Source organism: Dipodomys merriami, unplaced genomic scaffold (assembly GCF_024711535.1).
Source record: "Dipodomys merriami isolate MVZ:Mamm:240054 unplaced genomic scaffold, mDipMer1.0.p SCAF_45, whole genome shotgun sequence".
Taxonomy (NCBI): Eukaryota; Metazoa; Chordata; class Mammalia; order Rodentia; family Heteromyidae; genus Dipodomys; species Dipodomys merriami.
Window position 1 is genome coordinate 5,906,149 of NW_027206013.1, and position 23,051 is coordinate 5,929,199.

Genomic DNA, 23,051 nt, shown 5'->3' on the forward strand with positions numbered 1-23,051 from the left:
AGCTAACATCCACTCAATATTTGTATGCCAGATGCTATAAGCAATTCACAATATCTTTATCACCACCTACTGTTGTTCCCGTGTCACATGATAGAACTAAGGTTCATAAATGTTGAGTAAATGCTTCAGAGTTTCCCAGGTAATTTGGAAGTAGACTTAAAATTCAAACCCCAATCTGGCCACAGCAGCTTACTCTACTGCCCTACTGTATATACAATCTCCCAGCATGGCCAGCTTTGTAGCAGTCAACTTAGATCAAGTCAGTCTTCTCTCTAGGATCATGGGGGGAAGCGGGGGGAGAGAACACTGGACAGGATTGAAGACCACATCCAGGTGGAAAGGTCTCCCATCACTACAATCAAGTCAGATATTAAATATCATGCCAAAGCCAATCTGCCAAGTACTTTGTCAGCAACTGCCTCCCTTTATGTACTTGCCCTGCCACATTTAGCCCATCCCCAAACAAATCTGACAATGACACAGGAACTGCACCTAGCCAAGAGGCCTAACAGATCCTTTATGCAGTTCAACATGGAAGGTGAGACCAAGGTGAGACAGGTGGTGTTCCAGTTTGGATGCCTTATCTCCCACCCACCCCCGTTTCTGTATCCAGAAGAACTGAGGGGGAGCTTGGCTATGGGGAAAGCTGCTGCTGGTCCAGCAGATCATGAAGAGGTTTCACTTCTTTACAATCTGAATGACATCTTCATCCTCCAACGTATGATCTTTACCGACTTTTTGAGGGTTATGTTTCACAGACAGACCCCAGACCAGAGCACTGTATGGAAGGGAAAAAATAAAAAACACAAAACTGTAAACAACAATCTAGCTCTGCTCTAGCTGCCTTGGTGAAAACCTTGTGAGATTTAGCATCCCAGATCTTAAATCACAAACTGGCCACAACAAAAGTCCATTCTCCCAGGATCACACTCAAAGTCAAGGTGTTAAAACTTCTCTAGCAGTGTGACGCCCTGGAGCCTTCTTATATAAGGTTGCAAAGACTTCCAAAAGGAGTTGTATGGTTTCTTTTATTCCAGAGTCATTTTAAGAAAGGAAAAGTCAAGCTATGTACAGTGCCTTTTGTCTGTAATTCCAGTTAATAGAGAAGCAGATTTCAAAGTTCAAGTCCAGCCCAGGCAAAAATTTAGCAAGATGCCACCTCAATAGGCTTGGTGGTACATGCCTGTCACGCAAGAAGTGTAAATAGGAGGAATGTAATACAGGCTAGCCCAACCAAGAAGCAAGATCTCCCAAAAATAACCAAAGGGCCGGAGGTATGGCTCAAGTGGTAGGGTGACTGAGAAGTAGCATGCATTATGCTGTAAAATTCAAAGGATTTAAAAAATGAAAACATGAAATGGGCTAAGTACTACTTATTTTCACATGTAATCCTAGCTACTCAGAAAGCTGAGGTCAGAGAACTGCACTTCAAAACTAACCGGATTAAAAAACAGACTATCAGGCTGGGAAGGTGGCTCAGTGGTAGAGCGCTTGCTGTGCATGCATGAGGCCCTGAGTTCGATTCCTCAGCACCACATAAGCAGGAAAAAAAAAAAAAAAGTGGCACTTTGGCTCAAATGGTAGAGTGTTAGCCTTGAGCTGAAGAGCTGAAGGACAGCGCCCAGGCCCAGAGTTCAGGCCCCACGACCGGAACCCCCACCCTCCTCCAAAAAATAAAAAATAAATAAATAAAAATAAAAAACAGAGGGCTGGGAAGGTGGCTCAATGGTAGAGCGCTTGCCTTGCCAGAGTTTTAATTTGAATTACTAGTGCAATCAGTAGCTCACAAGGAAAAAGAGCACCACAAGCCCATGATACTTACTATTTGAATTCCTTGATAAGATTTTTGTGAATCTTCATGCAGAAATCCTCCACTGTGGTCCTGGAGTAAGGCAAAACCACTGGAGATGTATAATCTGGTAACTGGCCTTTGGGTTTAGTGTAACTAAAAAACAGAGAGGACACAAAGATCATAACCTTTTCATTTCTTTTTTCCCCCCAAGTCATGGGGTCTGAAATCTGAGTCTGAGCACTGTCCCTTATCTCTTCAGCTCAAGGCCAGTGCCCTACCACTTGAGCCGCAACACCATTTCTGGCCTTTTCTGTTTATGTGGTGCTGAGGAATCAAACCCAGGGCATCATGCATGCAAGGCAAGCACTCTACCACTAAGCCATCTTCCCAGTCCCTTATTTTTATTTTTTAATTAATTTTTTTTTTTTTTTTGGCCAGTCCTAGGGCTTAAACTCTGGCCCGGATACTATCCCCAAGCTCCTTTCACCCAAGGCTCACTCTACCACTTGAGTCACAGCGCCACTTCCAGCTTTTTCTGCGATCAATTGGAGATAAAAGTCTCACAACTTTCCTGCCTAGACTGGCTTCAAACAGTGATCCTCAGATGTCAGCCTCTTGAGTAGCTAGGATTACAGGCCTGAGCCACCGGCACTGGGCACAATCACCTTATACAATGATGAATGTTGTAAATGCTAACCAAACCTCCATTATCCCTGTGATCAGACCAGGATATCTTACCTGAGGAGAAAAGTGCCCTTAATATAAATAATGTAGGAATGGTAGCAGCTTTCTTATAATTCAGCACCCAGGAAGCTAAAGAGGATATTAAGTCAAGACAAGCTTTGGGTACAAAGAAACCTGTCTTTAAAAAAAGCCAGACCCAGGGCTGGGAAGGTGGCTCAGTGGTAGAGCGCTTGCCTTGCATGCCTGAGGCCCTGGGTTCGATTCCTCAGCACCACATAAGCAGAAAAAAGCTGGAAGTGGCGCTGTGGCTCAAGTGGTAGAGTGCTAGCCTTGAGCTGAAGAGCTGAGGAACAGCGCCCAGGCCCAGAGTTCAGGCCCCATGACCAGACCCAAAAAAAAAAAAAAAAAGCCAGACCCAGTAGCCCATGACTATAATCCTAGCTACTCAGGAGGCTGAGATATGAGGATTGCTGTTCAATGACAGCCTGGAAGTCCACTCAATTTTTATCTCCAAATAAATCACAAGAAAACCAGAAGTAGAACTGTGGCTCAAAGTGGTAGAGTGCTAACCTTGAGCAAAAGAGCTCAGGGACAGCAACCAGGCACTGAGCTCAAGTTCCACAACTGACCCCCCCCCAAAAAATAAGGCTGAGTAACAGTGTCTCAGGTCTAATATCATATCTACTCAGGAGGCTGAGATCTGAAGATCATGGTCCAAAACCAGCCCAGAAAGAAGTCTGAGACTTATCTCCAATTAACTACCAAAAAGCCAGACACGGAACTATCACTAACAGAGCAAAAACCTGAAACAGCCAGTACCTAGACCACGAGTTCAAGCTCCAGAAGTGGCACACACAAAGAAAAAGACCTAATAAATGATAGAAACCAATTTACTTCTTTTTTTTTTTTTTTTTTTGGGTCCGGTCGTGGGGCCTGAACTCTGGGCCTGGGCACTGTCCCTCAGCTCTTCAGCTCAAGGTTAGCGCTCTACCACTTGAGCCACAGAGCCACTTCTGACTTTTTTTTTTTGCTTATGTGGTGCTGAGGAATCAAACCCAGGGCCTCATGCATGCAAGGCAAGCACTCTACCACTGAGCCACCTTCCCAGCCCTGATACCAATTTACTTCTATCTTCAAAAAGAGATAAATTTGTCGGGTACTGGTGGCTCATGTCTGTAATCCTAACTACTCAAGAGGCTGAGATTTGAAAATCAAGGTTCAAAGCCAGCCCGGGCAGGAAAGTCCATGAGACTCCTATCTCTAATTAACCACCAGAAAACCAGAAGTGGTGCGTGGCTCATGTGGTAGCGCTCTTACCTTGAGCTGAAGAGCTCAGAGACAGCGCCCAGGCCCAGAGTTCAAGACCCATGACTGACAAAAAAAAAAAAAAAAGACAAATTTTGTTAATGAGCCCAGAAGCTATCACTTTAAGACAACTTAATTTTCTTGGTGGTTGTGGGGCTTACTAACTATGGGCCTAGGCGCTGTCCCTGAGCTCTTCAGCTCAAGATGAACACTTTACCACTTGAGCCACAGTGCCACTTCCGGTTTTCTGGTGGTTAACTGGACGTAAGTCTCATGAACTTTCCTACCCAAGCTGGCTTTGAACTGTGCTCTTCAGATCTCAGCTTCCTGAGTAGCTCGGATTACAGGCATAAACCACTGGCACCTAGCTACTTAATTTTTATAGCAACATTAACTCATTCACAAAGACTTACATTCTCACTAGTTTCAAATAATCCCAGATCTTTTCCAACAGGTCATCAAAATTCCAGCGGTGATGGGCAGAGATGGGTACACAGTGTGGTACCTTGTAGATAATATCCAATTCCTCAATGGAGATCTGATCGATCTTATTTAACACATAGATACAAGGGATATATACTCTATAAAAGAAAAACCAGATTTGCAGCTTTTGACAAGAGTCAAGTTGGTGACTATTACTACTTAAACCAGATCCTGAATCAGAGGCAGCAGCTCCCAACAATAACAACAAAAATGGTTTCCTACTAAATAAGTCTAAACTAAAGGCTTCTCAAAGTAGATGTTCAAAGACTATAAATTTGAGAAATTAAATTCAGGTGCTAGTTCAAAGCATGCAACTAGTTCCTGGGAAAGTGATATGATACAAAGCTGGGGGTTTTGTTGTTTTGTTTTGTGTGTGCTAGTCCTGGGCCTTGAACTCAGGGCCTGAGCACTGTCCTTGACTTTTTTGCTTATAGTTGGTGCTCTACCACTTAAGTCACAGCTCCACTTCGGGCTTTTGTAGTAGTGATGAACTTTTCTGCCAGACTGGCTTGGAACTGTTATCCTAAGATCTCAGCCACCTAAGTAGCTAGGATTATAGGTGAACACTTCTAACACCCAGCAAAGCTGTTTTGAAAATGTTACTATACTGAGCGCTGGGGGCCACACCCACAGTTCTAACCACTCAAGTCTAAGGATCCAGGTTTGAGGCCAGTTCAGACAGACCAATCCTCAAAACTCTTATCTCCTTCCTATTAGCCAGCAAAATGATGCAACTAAGAGGTATGATGACTCTAGTAGTAGAGAGCATCAACCATGAGTGAAAATGTCGAGTGAGAGCTCTAAGCCTTGAGTTCAAGTCTGGGTATCAGTACAAATTTTTTTTTTTTGGTCCGGTTGTGGGGCCTGAACTCTGGGCCTGAGCACTGTCCCTCAGCTCTTCAGCTCAAGGCTAGTGCTCTACCACTTGAGCCACAGCGCCACTTCCGGCTTTTTTCTTTTTGCTTATGTGGTGCTGAGGATTCGAACCCAGGGCCTCAGGCATGCAAGGCAAGCGCTCTACCACTGAGCCAACTTCCCAGCCCTATCAGTACAAATTTTAAAAACTAAGTATAAGCAGCAGGGCATGGTAATATATGCCTATTCAGGAAGATATCAAGTACTCCATTTTTTTTTGAAAGGATGTACATGTATCTGTTTTCTCCTTCTTCTTCTTCTCCCCTTCCTCCTCCTCCTTCTTGCTCTCTCTCGCAGTGCTGAGGTTTAAACTCAGGACCTTAAATTTGATAGACAACTTGAATTATGCCTCCAACCTTTTTATTTAGCTGTAATGGGGATTCGAACTCAAGGCCTCAGTCTTTCTTGGCTTTCATGTTCAGCTTCTGGTCTACTATTAGAGCTACATCTCTAGGCCGAACCTTTTGGTATATATTTTGAAGATGGAATCTCATGGACTTTTGCTGTGTAAGCTACTGAGTTCAACCTGCTGATCAGCTAAGATTACAGTTATAAGTCATTGGCACATAGCCTGCTTTATTTTTTTTTTTTTTTGGTCGGTCGTGGGGCTTGAACTCTGGGCCTGGGCGTTGTCCCTCAGCTCTTCAGCTCAAGGCGAGTGCTCTACCACTTGAGCTACAGCACCACTTCTGGTTTTTCTGGTGGTTTATTGGAGATAGAAGTCTCACGGTCTCTCCTGCCCGGGCTGGCTTTGAACCGCGATCCTCAGATCTCAGCCTCCTGAGTAGCTAGGATTATAGGCGTGAGCCACTAACACCCGGCTGCTTTATTTTTTGAGCCAAAGCACCACTTCCAGCTTTTTCTGCTTATGTGGTGCTGAGGAATCGAACCCAGGGCCTCAAGCATACAAGGCAAGCACTCTACCACTGAGCCACCTTCCCAGGCCCTCCATTTGAGCAGGGCAGTGGTGCTTTATGCCTGTAATCCTAGCTACTCAGGAGGCTGAGATCTGAGGATCACTGATCCAAGCCAGCCTGAGCAAAAAAGTCCAATTAACCACTCAAAAACCAGAGGTGGAACTGTGGCTCAAATTGGTAGGCCTCTCCTTGAGCAAAAGAGCGCAAGGACAGTGCCTAGGCCCTGAGTTCAAGCCTTACAACTGTTAAAAAAAAAAAAGGAAGGAAAGAAGGGAGGGAGAGAGGGAGGAAGGGAATGAGGGAGGGAGGGAGGGAAAGGAAGGAAAGGAGGGAGGGAAGGAGGGAAAGGAAGGCAGATAACTTTAAAAGATTATATTCAGGGCTGGGAAGGTGGCTCAGTGGTAGAGTGCTTGCCTCGCTTGCATGAAGGCCCTGGGTTCTATTCTTCAGCACCACATACGCAGAAAAAGCTGGAAGTGGCACTGTGGCTCTAGTGGTAGGGTGCTAGCCTGGAGCTGAAGAGCTGAGGGACAGTGCCCAGGCCCAGAGTTCAGGCCCCATAACTGACCAAAAAAAAAAAAAAAAGATTATATTCAAAGCTGGGCGCTGGTGGCTCACAGCTGTAATTCTAGCTACTCAAGAAGCTGAGATGGAGGATCACAGTTCAAAGCCAGCCCGGGCAAGTCTGTGAAACTCTTGTCTCCAATAAACGACTAGAAAACCAGAAGTAGTGCTGTGGCTCAAATGGTAGAGCACACTCTTTGAGGTAAAGAACTGAGGGACAGCACCCAGGCTTCAAGCCCCACAACTGGCAAAAAAAAAAATTTCAAATACTAGGATTCAAATTTTATTTTTATTTATTTTTTTTGGCTTGTCGTGGGGCTCGAACTCTGGGCCTGGGCGCTGTCCCTCAGCTCTTCAGCTCAAGGCTAGCACTCTACCACTTGAGCCACAGCACCACTTCCAGCTTTTTCTGCTTATGTGGTGCTGAGGAATCGAACCCAGGGCCTCATGCATGCAAGGAAAGCACTCAAGCTGAGCCACCTTCCCAGCCCTAGGATTCAAATTTTAATAGTAGCAATGTCACATGAAGTATGTTTTCAGTTATGAAACTTTGGTTTGGACAGAATAGATGTTACCCGACCCTTTGTTCATTCTGGGAGTAAAATGACCTATTTTTTTTTTGCGGGGGGGGGGGGGGGGGTCCGGTTGTGGGGCCTGAACTCTGTCCCTCAGCTCTTCAGCTCAAGGCTAGCGCTCTACCACTTGAGCCACAGTGCCACTTCCGGTTTTTTTCTTTTTGCTTATGTGGTGCAGGGCCTCATGCACGCAAGGCAAGAGCTCTGCCACTGAGCCACCTTCCCAGCCCCAAAATGACCTATTTTTAACCACCACTTAAAAGAGCTTATAAGACAGATGACTTCACAAGTAACTGCAATGGAGAATCTGAATCATCAAAGGATCAACTCCTCATCTGGGAGCTGAAGAAATCAATGCATACAATTAAAATAGTAGCACAACTGAAGTTAGAATTCACATCTCTCAAATTCATGATGCAATGCTTCCATCATAAGGCTTCAAATTCAAAATCAGGCACACCTAGTTCATACCTGTTTCCTTCTACCACATCAATGAGGTCATCAGCTGTGGCATCGCTCCGCAAAGTCACATCAGCATTGTGAATTTTGTATTCAGCCAGAATGCTCTTCACAGTTTCAGCATCCAGCTCACTTTGAGGGCACTAAGGGACATAGAAAGCAAGACCTAACCAAAGGGGGAGCCAGGAATACTGCATACCTACCTGGATAATTCTAACTAAGGTGCAAACTCATTACTGAAGACACTGTTCCAGCCTAGTACCAGTGGCTCAGGGACAATGCTCAGGCCCTGAGTTCAAGCCTCAGGACCAAGGTGGGGGGGGGGGAGGGGAAGGGGAAGGAATGGAGAGATGAGAGGGAGGGAGGGAAGGAGGGAGAGAGGGGGAGAGAAAGAGAGGGAGAAAGAGGGAGACTTATCTTACATGAACAACTTTTAGTAGAAAATAACTAAAAACCAAAAATCTTTCTGAACTCAAAGGAAGGTGGTTTAATGAACTTGTATCCTGTACTCCACCCCCATTCCAGCCCCTGTAATCTAAAATTTGTAAGTTGAGGCCTTATATTCAGCATCTCAGAATGCAAAGTTAGGGAACTAATTAGGCAGGTGCCAGTGGATAACACCTATAATCCTACTACTCAGGAGGCTGAGATCTGTGGATCACAATTCAAAGACATCCAGGGAAGGAAAGTCCATAAGATTCTGATCTTCAGTTAACCACCAAAAGCCAGAAATGGAGACATGGCTCAAGTGGTGGAGTTCTAGTCTTGAGCTTTTAAAAGCTCTGGGAAGCTGAGCACTAGTGGCTCCTACCTGTAATCCTAGCTACTGTGGAGACTGAGATCTGAGGATCAGGATTCAAAGCCAGCCCAGGCAGGAAAGTCCATGAGACTCTTATTAACCACCAAAAACCGAAAGTGGAGCTGTGGCTTAAAATGGTAGACTGCTAACCTTCAGCATAAAGAGATCAAGGACAAGGCCCAGGCCCCAAGTTCAAGCTCCAAGAACAAAAACAAAAAATGCCGAGGGACAGTGTTCAGGCCTTGAGTTTAAGCCCCAAAACCAGAAAAAAATAATGACAGGAAAGTAGAATAGGCCCTGTTTGGAAGGAACTGGGGGTGGGGGGTGGGGGGGACACAGGGGAGAGGTGATAAACAGTGGAATTGGAGAGGGGAACTGACAGAATGAATGAAGCTGAATATAGCCAAAGTAACTTGCATATATGAAAATGGAGCAGTGAAACCTGTTGAAATTATTTTAAAAGGAAGAGAGTAAAGGACAGAAAGTATGCATGAAAATGTCACAATGCAACCACCTTGAACAGTTAATGTATTCATTAGAATATATGATTTTATTAAAAAACTAATAAAAAAGAAAGCAGTAGGATTAATTCTGATTTAAATATACGCCTGTCTGAATTACCATGGTGAAATCCTTTGGCTACAATACCATCATCACATACTTGCAATGTATTTTGAAATTATTCACTCTCCATCTTTGTTTTTCCCTCCACCCCTCCACCCATCAGATCCCGATATAATCTGGAAGTTCCACTGAATGCATAGCCTTTAGTTCTAGCTTCCACAAATGAGGAAAAACATCCAGCTCTAACTTCGTTTTTGTGAGTTATGAGCCTAAGATTATAGGCATGAACCACAGTTCATGCTGTGTTTGGCTTCTTTGTGTTTGTGTGCTAGTCCTGGGGATTGAACTCAGGAACTAGGCTCTGTCCCTAGGCTTTATTTTTTTTTATTTTTTGGTGGTGGGGCTTGAACTCTGGGCCTGGGCGCTGTCCCTGTGCACTTCAGCTCAAGGCTAGCACTCTACCACTTGAGCCACAGTGCCACTTCCGGTTTTCTAGTGGTTTATTGGCAAAAAGAGTCTCATGGACTTTCCTGCCTGGGCTGGCTTTGAACTGAGATTCTCAGATCTCAGCCTCCTGAGTAGCTAGGATTACAAGCATGAGCCACCGGTGCCCAGCTGTCCCTGGGCTTTTTTGCTCAAGGCTAACACTCTACCACTTGAGCCACAGCTCCACTTCCAGCTTTCTGGGTGATTAACTAGAGATAAGAGTTTCATGGAGCCAGCACCAGTGGTTCACACCTGTAATCCTAGCTACTCAGGACGCTGAGATCTGAGGATTGAGGTTCAAAGCCAGCCCCGGCAGGAAAGTCCGTGAGACTCTTATCTCCAATAAACCACTAGAAACCGTGCCGCTGTGGCTCAAGCAGTAGAGCGCTGGCCTTGAGCTGAAGAGTGCAAGGACAGCGCCCAAGCCCAGAGTTCAAGCCCCACCACCACCCCCAAAAAAAAAAAAAAGAGAGAGAGAGAGAGTGTTTCATGGACTTTCCTGCCCGGTCTGGCTTCAAACCTTGATCCTTAAATCAACCTCCTGAGTAGTTAGGATTACAGGAGCCACCAGCAGATGGCTTTATTGGCTTCTCTTAGAATCTTTCCATAATCACTTCTCATCTATCCAATTTTAGAGCCTTGGTCTAGTAAGCAATCAGTTCTTCACTGATTTATTGTGCTTAACTTTTTACATTTTTTTCTCTCCTACAGGTTGCTGAAAAGTCACAGCCTTCCCCATATTACCTTGCCCACTTACAGTGGCTGTAAGATTAATGCCTCCTTTGTCTTTCTTCTTAAAGCCAATATTGGGAGGTTTGCTGTTCAAGCGAATGCCAAAGCCTTCCAACTCATTTTCAATGATTTTCTTATGTCCCAAGGGCTTCAGGACATCCAAAACAATCAAAATCAAATTACATGTTCGAGCCACTGAAAAGATAGAAATAAAAATATTTTAAATTAATTATACCAAAACAAAAGTGTGATTCTAAAGAGAGGTAACTTTCCCCCTACACTTAGGAAATGAAGGATTATTTCTTCAATATACACACATGAAATGCTTTTTCTGTTTGTGTGGTGCTGAGGAATTAAACCCAGGGCCTCATGCAATCAAGGCAAGCACTCTACCACTGAGCCACCTTCCCAGCCCAGCTGTGTAGTATATTAACAATTATTTTTGCCAGGCACCAGTGGCTCATGTCTGTAATCCTAGCTACTCAGGAAGCAAGATCTGAAGATCATGGTTCAAAACCAGCCGCACAGTCAAGTCCATGAGACTCTTATCTCCAATAAACCACTCAGAAAACCAGAAGTGCCACTGAGGCTCAAGTGGTAGAGTGTTAGCCTTGAGCTGTAGAAGGGACAGCGCCCAGGCCCAAAGTTCAAGCCCCACAACCAAAAACAATTATTTTTCTGGCTTAAAAAAGACACACTCAGCCGGGCGCTGGTGGCTCACGCCTGTAATCCTAGCTACTCAGGAGGCTGAGATCTGAGGATCGCGGTTCAAAGCCAGCCCGGGCAGGAGAGACCGTGAGACTCCTATCTCCAATAAACCACCAGAAAACCGGAAGTGGCGCTGTAGCTCAAGTGGTAGAGCGCTCGCCTTGAGCTGAAGAGCTGAAGGACAGCGCCCAGGCCCAGAGTTCAAGCCCCACGACCGACAAAAAAAAAAAAAAAAGACACACTCAGTATAAAAATTCAAATATAAAGAATAGGGCAGGAGCCGGCGCCGGTGGCTCATGCCTGTAATCCTAGTTACTCAGGAGGCTGAGATCTGAGGACCACAGTTCAAAGCCAGCCTGGGCAAGGAAAGTCTGTGAGACTCTTATCTCCAATAAACCACTCGAAAACCAAAGTGGTGCTCACCTTGAGCTGAAGAGCACCCAGGCCCAGAGTTCAGGCCCCACAACAGACAAAAAAAAAAAAAAAAAAAAGGATAGGTCAGGATGTAGGTCAGGAGCAAAGCTCTACCCCAGCAAGTGCAATATCCTGGGTTTCATCCCCAGTATTAAAAAAGAAAAGAAATTCAAATATAAGGAATTTGGCTTGGGCATTAGTGGCTCACACCTATAATTTTACCTACTCACGAGGCTGAGATATGAGAACCACAGTTTGAAACCAGCCCAAGCAGGCAAGTGCAGGAGACACTTATCTCCAATTAATCAACAAAAAGCCGGAAGGAGAGCTGTGGTTCAAGTAGTAGAACGTTAGGCTTGAGCAAAAAAGCTCAGGGAAGCCGGGCGCTGGTGGCTCACGCCTGTAATCCTAGCTACTCAGGAGGCTGAGATCTGAGGATCGCGGTTCAAAGCCAGCCTGGGCAGGAGAGACTGTGAGACTCCTATCTCCAATAAACCACCAGAAAACCGGAAGTGGCGCTGTAGCTCAAGTGGTAGAGCGCTCGCCTTGAGCTGAAGAGCTGAGGGACAGCGCCCAGGCCCAGAGTTCAAGCCCCACGACCGACAAAAAAAAAAAAAAAGCTCAGGGACAGTGCCCAGAACCTGAGCAAGCCCCAGGGCCAGGAGAAAAATAATAATATGAATACCTAGGAAAATTCTATTTTTATTTTTTTGTCAGTCATAGGACTTGAACTCAGGGCCTGGGCACTGTCCCTCAGCTTTTTCATTCAAAGCTAGCACTCTACCACTTTTGGGCTACAACGCCACTTCCAGTTTTCTGAGTTTTCTGGTGGTTAATTGGAGGTTAAGCTTATCACAGACTTTTCTGCCCAGGCTGGCTTTGAACCATGATCCTCAGATCTCAGCCTCCTAAAAAGCTATGATTACAAATGTGAACCACCAGGACCCAGGTTCTTTTTATTTTTCTTTTTTTTGCCAGTCGTGGGTCCTGAATTCTGGGCCTGGGTGCTGTCCTTCAGCTCTTCAGCTCAAGGCTAGCGCCCTACCACTGGAGCCACAGCACTACTTCCAGCTTTTTCTGCTTATGTGATGTTGAGGAATCGAACCCAGGGCCTCACGCATGCAAGGCAAGCACTCTACTACTGAGCCACCTTCCCACCCCAAGATTTTATTTATTTTTATTATTTTCTCCATTGTGGGGCCTGAATTCTGGGTCTGGGCGCTGTCCCTCAGCTCTTCAGCTCCAGGCAAGCACTCTACCTCTTGAGCAACAGTGCCACTTCCAGCTTTTTCTGCTTATGTGGAGCTGAGGAATCAAACCCAGGGCCTCATGCATGCAAGGCAAGCAATCTATTACTGAGCCACATTCCCAGTCTCTAAAAACATCTCTAATATTTTTTTTAATACCCTATTTTGTAAAAATAAGCATAAATTAGATAATTAGATTTTTTTTTTTTTTTGGTCGGATCATGGGGCTTTAACTCTGGGCCTGGGCACTGTCCTTCAGCTTTTCAGCTCAAGGATAGCACTCTACCACTTGAGCCACAATGCCACTTCCAGTTTTCTGAGTGGTTTATTGGAGATAAAGAGTTTCTCAGCTTTTCCTGCCTGGACTGGCTTTGAACCGTGATCCTCAGATCTCAGCCTCCTGAATAGCTAGGATTACAGGCATGAGCCACTGCACCGGTGCCCAGCATAAATTAGAATTTTAAAGTTTATAAGCAAACTAAACAGGCTAAAGCAGAGCTAAAAATGTCTATTCTATATTCTGTCATATTACTAACTTTCATGTTTACAAGAAAAAAAAACAACAACAAAGTTGCATCAGCAACCCTTCAGGAAAAAATCTATGTCCAAGTTATTTATATATTTATCTTTGGTTGTGGGGCTTGAACTTGGAGCCTGGGTGCTGCCTTGAACTCTTTTGCTCAAGGCTAATGCTCTACCACTTTGAGCCATAGCTCCACATCCAGTTTTTGAGTGGTTAATTGGAGATACAGAGTCTCACAGGGACTTTTCTGCCCAGGCTGGCTTTTGGACTGGAATCCTCCAATCTCAGCCTCCTAAGTAGCTAGCAGGCATGAGCCACCAGTGCCTGGCTCTATGTCCAATTTAGAATCTAGCCCACTTTTTTTTTTTTAACTAAATACCAAGGCTTGAACCCAAGGTCTTACTCAGGATTTTTAAGGAAAATCACTTATTCAGAAATGCTGGCTAGGGGCTGGGAAGGTGGTTCAGTGGTAGAGTGCTTGCCTTGAATGCATGAGGCCTTGGGTTTGATTCCTCAGCACCAAATAAGCAGAAAAAGCTGGAAGTGGCGCTGTGGCTCAAGAGGTAGGGTGCTCGCCTTGAGCTGAAGAGCTTAGGGATATTACCCAGGCCCAGAGTTCAAGCCTCACAACCAACCAATAGTAATAATAGTAATAATAATAATAATAATAATAGCTAAGCACAATAGTCCTTGGAGAAAGTTACCAGGTGACATCCCAGAATAATGACCCTGACCACTCACCTGCAATGACTTGACGGCCTCTACCTTTCCCATCCTTGGCACCTTCAATAATACCTGGAAGATCCAAGAGCTGCAAGATTTAAAAGAGAGAAGGCGAAGGGGAATGAAACAACCAATTATAAATCTGAACAGATCAGCCAGGTGCTGGTGGCACATGCCTGTAATACTAGCTATTCAGGAGGCTGACATCTGAGGATGACAGTTCAAATCCAGCCAGGTCAGGAAAATTGCCAAGACAGGAAAGTCTGTAAGACTCTTATCTCCAATTAACCATCAGAAAAATGGAAGTGGAGCTGTAGCTCAAAGTGGTAGAGTGCTCGTCTTGAGCTGAAGAGCTGAGGGACAGCACCCAGGCCCAGAGTTCAAGCCCCAGGACCAATCAAAAAAGCAAAGAGGCCGGTGGCTCACGCCTGTAATCCTAGCTACTCAGGAGGCTGAGATCTGAGGATCGCAGTTCAAAGCCAGCCCAGGCAGGAAAGACTGTGAGACTCCTATTTCCAATAAACCACTAGAAAGTAGTGCTGTAGCTCAAGTGGTAGAGCGCTCGTCTTGAGCTGAAGACCGCAGGGACAGCATCCAAGCCCCATGACCGACAAAAAAAAAAAAAAAAAAAAAAAAAAAAAAAAAATCGAAGAACTCTTGAGAGTCAGTTTAAAAATAGTTAGGATAAGCTGGGTGCCGATGGCTCACGCCTGTAATCCTAGCTGCTCAGGAGGCTGAGATCTGAGGATCGAGGTTCAAAGCCAGCCTGGGCAGGAAAGTCTATGAGACTCTTTTTTTTTTTTTTGGGCGCGGCAGGGAGGTCCGGTCGTGGGGCTTGACCTCTGGGCCTGGGCACTGTCCCTCAGCTCTTCAGCTCAAGGCTAGCACTCTACCACTTGAGCAACAGCGCCACTTCCAGCTTTTTTCTTTTTGCTTATGTGGTGCTAAGGAATCGAACCCAGGGCCTCATGCATGCAAGGCAAGTGCTCTACCACTGAGCCACCTTCCCAGCCCCATCCGTGAGACTCTTATCTCCAATAACCCATCAGAAAACCAGAGGTGGCGCTGTAGCTCAAGGTGTAGAGCGCTGGCCTTGAGCTGAAGAGCTGAGGGACAGCACTCAGGCCCAGAGTTCAAGCCCCACGATCGACACATACACACACACAGACACAGAGGATAAAAACAGGGCTGGGAAGGTGGCTCAGTGGTAGAGTGCTTGCCTTGCATGCATGAGGCCCTGGGTTCGATTCCCCAACACCACATAAGCAAAAAGGAAAAAAAGCCAGAAGTGGCGCTGTGGCTCAAGTGGTAGAGCGCTAGCCTTGAGCTGAAGAGTTGAGGGACAGCGCCCAGGCCCAGAGTTCAGGTCCCACGACTGGACCCCCCCCCAAAAAAAAAAATCTTTCAAAAACAAATGAGAATACCAAGATCTATTGGACAGCCAGTATTAAATTATCCACACAAAGGAATAGGAATGAGTTTCATCATTTCAAACACACTTAAATCAGACATTATTTAATCATCTCAAATGTTAAAAATAAACTTCACATGTCAGTGGTAAATATCTTAATGCCAGCACTTGGGGGTGACAGAGGCAGAAGGACTGCAAGTTCTAGGCCAGCTTGGGCTATGAAGGAAGAGAGAGGGAGAGAAGGATCAATCTCATACTAAACAAACCAAGATGAAAAATGTGACAGCACATACTGTAGTACTAAATAGTCAGAAGGCTAAGGCAGGAGAATCAATTGAGCCCAGGAGTTGGGGGCCACACTCTACATTATAGTGAAAATCCACAAAAAAAAAATCTTGGGGACAGCAGGAAGCCGGTGGCTGATGCCTGTAATCCTAGCTACTCAGGAGGCCGAGATCTAAGAATCATGTTTCAAAGCCAGCCCATGCAGAAAAGTCCATGAGAGAGCTGGGAAGGTAGCTCAGTGGTAGAGCACTTGCCTTGCATACATGAGGCCCTGGGTTCGATTCCCCAGCACCACATAAGCAAAAAAGAAAAAAGCCAGAAGTGGCACTGTGGCTCAACTGGTAGAGCACTAGCCTTGAGCTGAAGAGCTGAGGGACAGCACCCAGGCCTAGAGTTCAGGCCCACAACAAGACCCAAAAAAAAAAGAAAAGAAAAGTCCGTGAGACTCTTATCTCCAATAAAAAAAACACACCAGAAAACCAGAAGTGGCACTGTGGTTTAAGTGGTAGAGTGCTCACTTGAGCTGAAGAGTGCAGGGACAGCGCTCAAGCCCAGAGTTCAAGCCCCACGACTGACAAAAAAAAAAATCTCAGGAAAAAAAATTAGCTAGGCACTGGTGGCTTGTGCCAGTAATTCTAAGTACTCAGGAGGCTGAGATCTGAGGAAATTCGAAGCCAGGGTGGTAGGAAAGTCTATATCTATAATTAATCACAGGAAAAAAAAAACAGAAGTGGCACTGTGGCTCAAGTGATAGAGTGCTAGCCTTCAGCAAACAGGAGTTCAGGGACACCATCCAAGCCCAGAGTTCAAGGCCCAGAATCGGCAAAAAATAAATATAAGCTGGGAGCTAATGGTTCACTTCTGCAATCCTAGCTACTCAGTAGGCTTAGATCTAAGGATCTTGGTTCAAAGCAATAAAGTCCATGAGACTCTTAATCTGCAATAAACTACCAAAAAGCCAGAAGTGGAGCTGTGGCTAGCAAAGAAGCTCAGGGACAGCATTCAAACCCTGAGTTCAATCCCTAGAACTGAGGGGGGAAACATGCTTATGGGTACATAAGGAAAAATAAAGTCATAAGTAACTTATTTATAAAGAATTAATCAGTGAGCTGGGCGCTCACACCCGTAATCCTTACTCAAGAGGCTGAGATCAGAGGATCATGGTTCAAAGCCAGCCCAGGCAGGAAAGTTCCTGAGACTCTGATCTCCAACTAACTACCAGAAAACTGGAAGTGGCCCTGCGGATCAAGGTGTAGAGTGCTGGGCTTGAGCTGAAGAGCTCGGGGACAGAGTCCAAGCCCAGAGTTCAAGCCCCACGACCAACGCCGCCCCCCCCCCCCAAAAAAAAAAGAATTAACCAGGGGCTGGGAACAAGACTTAGTAGTAGAGTGCTTGCCTACCATACATGAAGCCCTGGTTTTGATTCCTCAGTACCACATAAAAAAACAGAAGTGGCGCTATAGCTCAAGTGGTAGAGTACTCGCCTTGAGCCAAAAGAAGCTCAGGAACAGTGCTCAGGCCCTGAGTTCAAGCCTCTTGGACTGGCAAAAAAAAAAAAAGATTTAGTAATTTTTTTTTTTTTTTTTGGTCGGTCGTAGGGCTTGAACTCGGCCTGGGCACTGTTCCTCAGCTCTTCAGCTCAAGGCGAGTGCTCTACCACTTGAGCTACAGCACCACTTCCGGTTTTCTGGTGGTTTATTGGAGATAGGAGTCTCACAGTCTCTCCTGCCCAGGCTGGCTTTGAACCATGATCCTCAGATCTCAGCCTCCTGAGTAGCTAGGATTACAGGCGTGAGTCACCAGCGCCCAGCTTATTTAGTAATTATTAAAAAGAATTATTCAGTAATTCTGAAATTCTTCGAAGAATGAAATTATGTTGTTTTCAGGGAAATGGATGGATCTGGAAACCATCATGATCATCAAAGTCAGCTAGGTTCAGAAGAAACATAGATCTCATCTTTTCTTTCATATGTGAAAGCTTAGACCTAAAAAATAGCATATACGCCGGGCGCTGGTGGCTCACGCCTGTAATCCTAGCTACTCAGGAGGCTGAGATCTGAGGATCACGGTTCAAAGCCAGCCCGGGCAGGAGAGACCGTGAGACTCCTATCTCCAATAAAACCACCAGAAAACCGGAAGTGGCGCTGTAGCTCAAGTGGTAGAGCGCTCGCCTTGAGCTGAAGAGCTAAGGGACAACGCCCAGGCCCAGAGTTCAAGCCCCACGACCGACAAAAAAAAAAAAAAAAAAATAGCATATACATAAATACATACATGATGGGGTGTGTGTGTGTGTGTGTGTGTGTGTAAATGTGTTTGCAATTGTGGGAATACTTAAGGGATTAGAAGTGGAAGAGGAAAACAGAATATTAGAGGGTGAACAATACCAAATATATTTTGTCTGTGAAAGGACATGGCAAAACCACACTCATTGAAAGCTATTGAATAACAGGTAGGGAAAACAAGAGCAAGCAAAGGATCACTGGATTAAAGTAGAGTATGTGTATGCATAAAATACCTTGGTATAACTGCTTTGAACAATTAATAGGTACATTAACAAAAATTCATGTTACAATGGTGAAATATATCCTGGCTGGGGTGCAGGCACTAGTGGGGTGCAGGTATTAGTGCAACACTAGAGAGGTTGAAGCGAGAGAAGAAAGTTGAATATGAAGCCAACTTGGGCTATATATTGAGACTGTCTCAATAAGTCTCATCTCCAATGTCACTTTCTATATGAAGCCTTGTCTCACCAAATCTTCCTCACCCACTCTGTATTTTTACAGGGACTATTACATTGTATTACTGTACTATGTACTATCCATCTTTTCTCAACAATGAAGACCAGTAGATCGGAAGACCAGACCTGGCATTCAATGAGCTTCTAATACAGTGCTGCTTAACTGAGTGAAAAATGGACTTCTTGCCTTCTTTGACCCACAGACCTTACTCACCTGGATCTTGGCACCTTTGTATCTGATGACACCAGGCACAGTGGTCAGAGTAGTGAACTCATAGGCTGCCACCTCAGAATATACTCCCGCCAGGTTACTTAGTAGTGTTGACTTCCCCACAGATGGAAAACCAACAAACCCAATTCGAGCATCACCTGTCTTGGCCACATCAAAACCTAAACATCAAAAAGAGATGAGCTTAGCCGGGTGCTGGTGGCCCACGCCTGCTAACCTCGAGCTAAAAAGCTGTGGGACAGCACCCAGGTTCAGAGTTCAAGCCCATGACCGACCCAAAAAAATTGAGAGAGAGATGAGTGTTGTTGTTGTTGCTGCTGTTGCTTTTGCGTCTGTCACAGGGCTTGAACTGAGGGCTGGGGTGCTCTGAGCGCTTCTGGTTGTTTTTTTTTTTTCCTTTGTCGGTCAAGGGGCTCAGGGCCTGGGCACTGTCCTTGAGCTCTTTTGCTCCATGCTAACTTTCTACCACTTAAGCCACAGCACCACTTCCAGTTTTCTGGGGTTTAATTGAAAGTGAGAGTCTCACAGATGCTGAGGATCACAGTTCAAAACCAACCTAGGTAGGAAAGTCCTTGGGGATCTAGTCTTATATCGCTGGGCATCCCTTTCATTTCCCCTTTTCATCAATTTCTTCACTTATTTTGATATTGTTAATGGTATAACTTACATAATTCTGTAAGCCAATGTAAATTTATTTTGAATCAGTGCAAATGCAAATTAAAAAGTATCATATTGCCAGATGCCAGTGGCTCACACCTGTAATCCTAGCTACACAGGAGGCTAAGATCTGAGAACTGAGATTCAATTAAGTACCAAAAAGTGGTAAGTGCAGCTGGGCACCAGTGGCTCATACCTGTAATCCTAGCTACTCAAGAGACTTGAGGATCAGGGTTCAAAGTCAAGCCCAGGTAGGAAAGTCCCCAGGAGACTCTTATCTCCAATAAACCAGAAGTGGTGCTATGGCTCAAGTGGTAGAGTGCTAGCCTTGAGCTGAAGAGTTGATGGACAGCACCCAGGCTCAGAGTTCAAGCCCCACCACTGGAGGGGTGGGGGTGGGGGGGTGGTAAATGGAACTGTGGCTCAAGTGGTAAGTGGTAGAACATTAGCTTTGAGCAAAGAAAAAAAACAAAAAACTCAGTCCCAGCCCTGATTTCAACCTTAGGACCAACACACACATGAAAGAAAGAAAAGGAAAGCCATACTTTCAAGATACTATTCGCTTGTCTTTGAAACTAACAGATAAAAACAGGATAAACAATTCAAGAATTCAGGCTTAGGGACTTGGGGCATGGCTCAGTAGTAGAGCATTTGCCTAGGACAGGTGAGACCATGTATCACTAAAAATTAATAATTTAAGCTTAGAAAATAGGAAATAGAAAGAGCTAGTGGCTCTTGATTGTAATCCTGGCTACTCAGGAGGTTGAGAGCTAAGGATCCAAGCTCTTTGGTAGTCCAGGGAAACTCTTACCTCCAACTAACCAGCAGAAAGGTGGAAGTACCCACAGCCTTGAGTAAAAAAGCTAAGCAAGAGTGAGAGGCCGAGAATTCAAGCCTCTGTAACTTGCACAAAACAAGAAAATACACATTGACTTTAGAAAACCTGTAATTACTTTTAGCCACATACATGTATTACTTTGATATGAATTATACAAAAAAAAATATAGATGCAAACTACAAACCTTCTCCAGGTCCACCACCACCACCACCTTTTGGAGTAATGAGTTCTCGACGAAGCTTAGCAAGGCGAGCCTTAAGGAGCCCTAGGTGATGTGCTGTGGCCTTGTTCTTCTGAGTCCGAGCCATCTATAAGGGAGGAATCACAGCAACAAATTAAAAACAGTTCCCACAGGAAAAATACCCAGAATAAGGGAATGTTTTGTTTTTTCTAAGTCCTATGTCTGACTTAAAAGGAGTGAAAACTCAGCCCCGTGCTGATGGCTCACACCTGTAATCCTAGCTACTCAGGAGGCTGAGAGCTAAGGACTGTGGTTCAACGCCATCCTGGGGAAGGAAAGTCTGTGAAACCTTCCTAGTCAGTCTCCAACTAATTATAGAAAAAGCCAGAAGTGGGGCTGTGGCTCAAGTGGTAGAGTGCTAGCCTTGAGCAAAATGAGTTCAGGGACAGAGCCCAAGCCCAGAATTCAAGCCCCAGGACAAGCCAAAAAAATAAGAGTGAAATTCATCATTTCCATCAACCGAAGACAATATCAAAAGTAATTCTAAGGGCTGGGAAGGTGGCTCAGTGGTAGAGTGCTTGCCTTGCATGCATGAGGCCCTGGGTTTGATTCCTCAGCACCATATAAGCAGAAAAAGCAGGAAGTGGCCCTGTGGCTCAAGTGATAGAGCACTAGCCTTGAGCTGAAGAGCTCAGAGGCAGTGCCCAGGCCCAGAGTTCAGGCCCCACTACTGACCAAAAAAAAAAAAAAAAAAGTAATTCTAATAAAGAGTCCAAACTAAAACCCATGTACTAATTCATTTTCTAGTGCTTGGACCGCATATGCTCCATCAGAAACAGGGTCAAAAAGCTAGCTTTGAAAAAGCTCTGAAGCCAGCTTATGCCTATAATCCTGGCTATTCAAGAGGTTCAGACGTGGACGATGACAAGTGGAAGCCAGCCTGACTAGACAATTTCCAGAGCACAAAGCCAGGTTGGAGGCATGGCTTTAGTGGTAGAGTACCAATCATGAGCTAGAAGCTGAACGGGCTGGAGGGCCTGAGTTCAAGACTCCATACTCTTCGCCGCCCATTTAAAAAAAAAAAAAAGCTCTTAAGCCAGGCGTCCTAACTACTAAGATGAGAATCTTTGGATCAAAGCCAACTCATGCAGAAAAAAAGTCTTGGAGACCCATCTCTAACCAGCAAAAAGCTGGAAGCGAAGCTGTGGCTCAAGTGATAGAGCACAAAGCTTAAGCTTGAAAAAGCTAAGTAAGAAACACGGCGTAGGCCCTGAGTTCAAGCACTTACACTGGCATGCACATGCATGCATGCATGCATGCGCGCACACACGCACACACACACACACACACACACACACACAGAGGCTCACAAGCTTTGGAACACGTCACTCAATAGAATCACATAACAGCAAGTCAGTTTTTCGGGCAATCGTATTGCCTGCATCAACGCTATGCAAGAGGGCATCGTTATGGCAACCCCACAGATGATGGCTGGGTGAGGTGCGGTGGTTAAGAAACGATGCGCAAAGGTCTTAACAGATGTGAACCAGGTCAGTGTTGCTCAGAAGAGCAAGAAAAAACACAGAAAAGCCACATCAGGAGAGAAGCCAAACGGGGGAGAGTACAGGTCGCGGGCCCCAGGCGACGTGAGGGAGGACGGAAGGGAGTCGGGGTGACTCGGGCGCGGAAGGGGCGGCCCTCGGGCTGCAGGAAGCCGAGGATCCTCACCCAGGCCCCAAGTTGAGGGGCGGGTGGGGGGCCGCGGGTCCCAATCCGGAAGGACGAGAGTCCGGGACCGGAGGTGTGGCTGGGACGGCCGAGACGCGCCGAGGAGTCGGGGACGCCGGACTGAGAGGACCCGGGAGCCCGGGCCGGGTCCGGACACTGCTGTGGGGGGAAAGCCGACCCGAGCGACGCCTCTGAAGGAGATGCTCGAACCGGCCTCTTACCTCGGCTTCGATCTCCGCGATCTTTGCTAAAGTCCCGCTCATGGTGACAAGTACACGGGGCGGAAACAGCGGCTCCCACCAGGGTGATGTCTGCCCGCCTCACACGCCAGCCGGCGGGGTCCGGAGATTCACCACCAGGCGCCGCCGCAGTGCGCAGGCGCAGGGTTTTCTAACCCTCGCGAGGGTGTTACGAGAGGCTCGCCGCGAGACTTTACAGCAAAGGGCAGTCTCTTGCCTTCTCCGCTGACCCCTCCCTGTCTCGCGAGTCAATGCGGTGTCATAGAGCCCGCGGGAGCGGGAGGGCCAGAGAGGCCGCCTGGGTCCGGCCTCCCCAGCGCCAGTCAGGGCGGTGTCATAGAGCCCGCGGGAGCGGGAGGACAGAGAGTCCAGCCGCTCGAGCGCGCCGAGGGTCGCGCGCAGCTCGGCCCCGCCCCGCCCGCCCTGCGCCCCACGCCCCACGCCCGGCCGCCTGGCTCCGCTCTGGGCCGCACGTAGCGAGCTCCTTGGTGCCCGATTCCCTCCCGTACCACCACCACCACCATCCCAGGCCTAGGGCGGCGGTGGGAAATGCGCTCCCGTGCCCGCACCCTCTGAGATCTCCCTTTTTTTAAATTTACAGCTGGGGAAAAAACCCATCCTGCACTCACGTAGAGATCTTCAGCCCGTCTCCTCTTGAAAAACGAACATGCCACCACTCGCAAAATAACTTTGTTTCCTTTACCCGGAACCCCGAATAGATTATGCTACGATGAATGCATGGATGAATGAGTAATTATCAACATTGACCAGTATTTGCAACATCTTGTACTGAGAGAGAGAGAGAAATGGAACCTATGTTCACTGTCCTTAGTAAGGAAATTGGATAGATAATATC

The 23,051-nt window shown here is 46.1% G+C and overlaps 1 protein-coding gene across 1 annotated transcript; it reads right to left on the reverse strand.

The window, feature by feature from the left end:
• Positions 1 to 487: 487 nt before the first annotated feature.
• Positions 488 to 22,338, reverse strand: Drg1 (developmentally regulated GTP binding protein 1). The gene is made up of 9 exons (XM_069994497.1): positions 22,178 to 22,338; positions 20,232 to 20,355; positions 18,538 to 18,713; positions 13,909 to 13,978; positions 10,301 to 10,470; positions 7,707 to 7,837; positions 4,195 to 4,362; positions 1,823 to 1,945; positions 488 to 778 (listed from the first exon to the last, which is right to left on the reverse strand). Exons 1-9 carry the CDS (start codon positions 22,217 to 22,219, stop codon positions 679 to 681), a joined length of 1,104 nt encoding a protein of 367 aa, XP_069850598.1. The 5' UTR covers positions 22,220 to 22,338; the 3' UTR covers positions 488 to 678.
• Positions 22,339 to 23,051: the final 713 nt, after the last annotated feature.

Excerpts from the sequence above, each read along its gene's own strand:
- Drg1 (XM_069994497.1), bottom strand. The coding sequence starts at position 22,219 with ATGAGCGGGACTTTAGCAAAGATCGCGGAGATCGAAGCCGAG. Across the intron at positions 20,356-22,177 it reads TCGCGGAGATCGAAGCCGAG|ATGGCTCGGACTCAGAAGAA; the intron begins GTAAGAGGCCGG and ends CCTCCCTTATAG. Across the intron at positions 779-1,822 it reads CTTATCAAGGAATTCAAATA|TGCTCTGGTCTGGGGTCTGT; the intron begins GTAAGTATCATG and ends CCTTCCATACAG.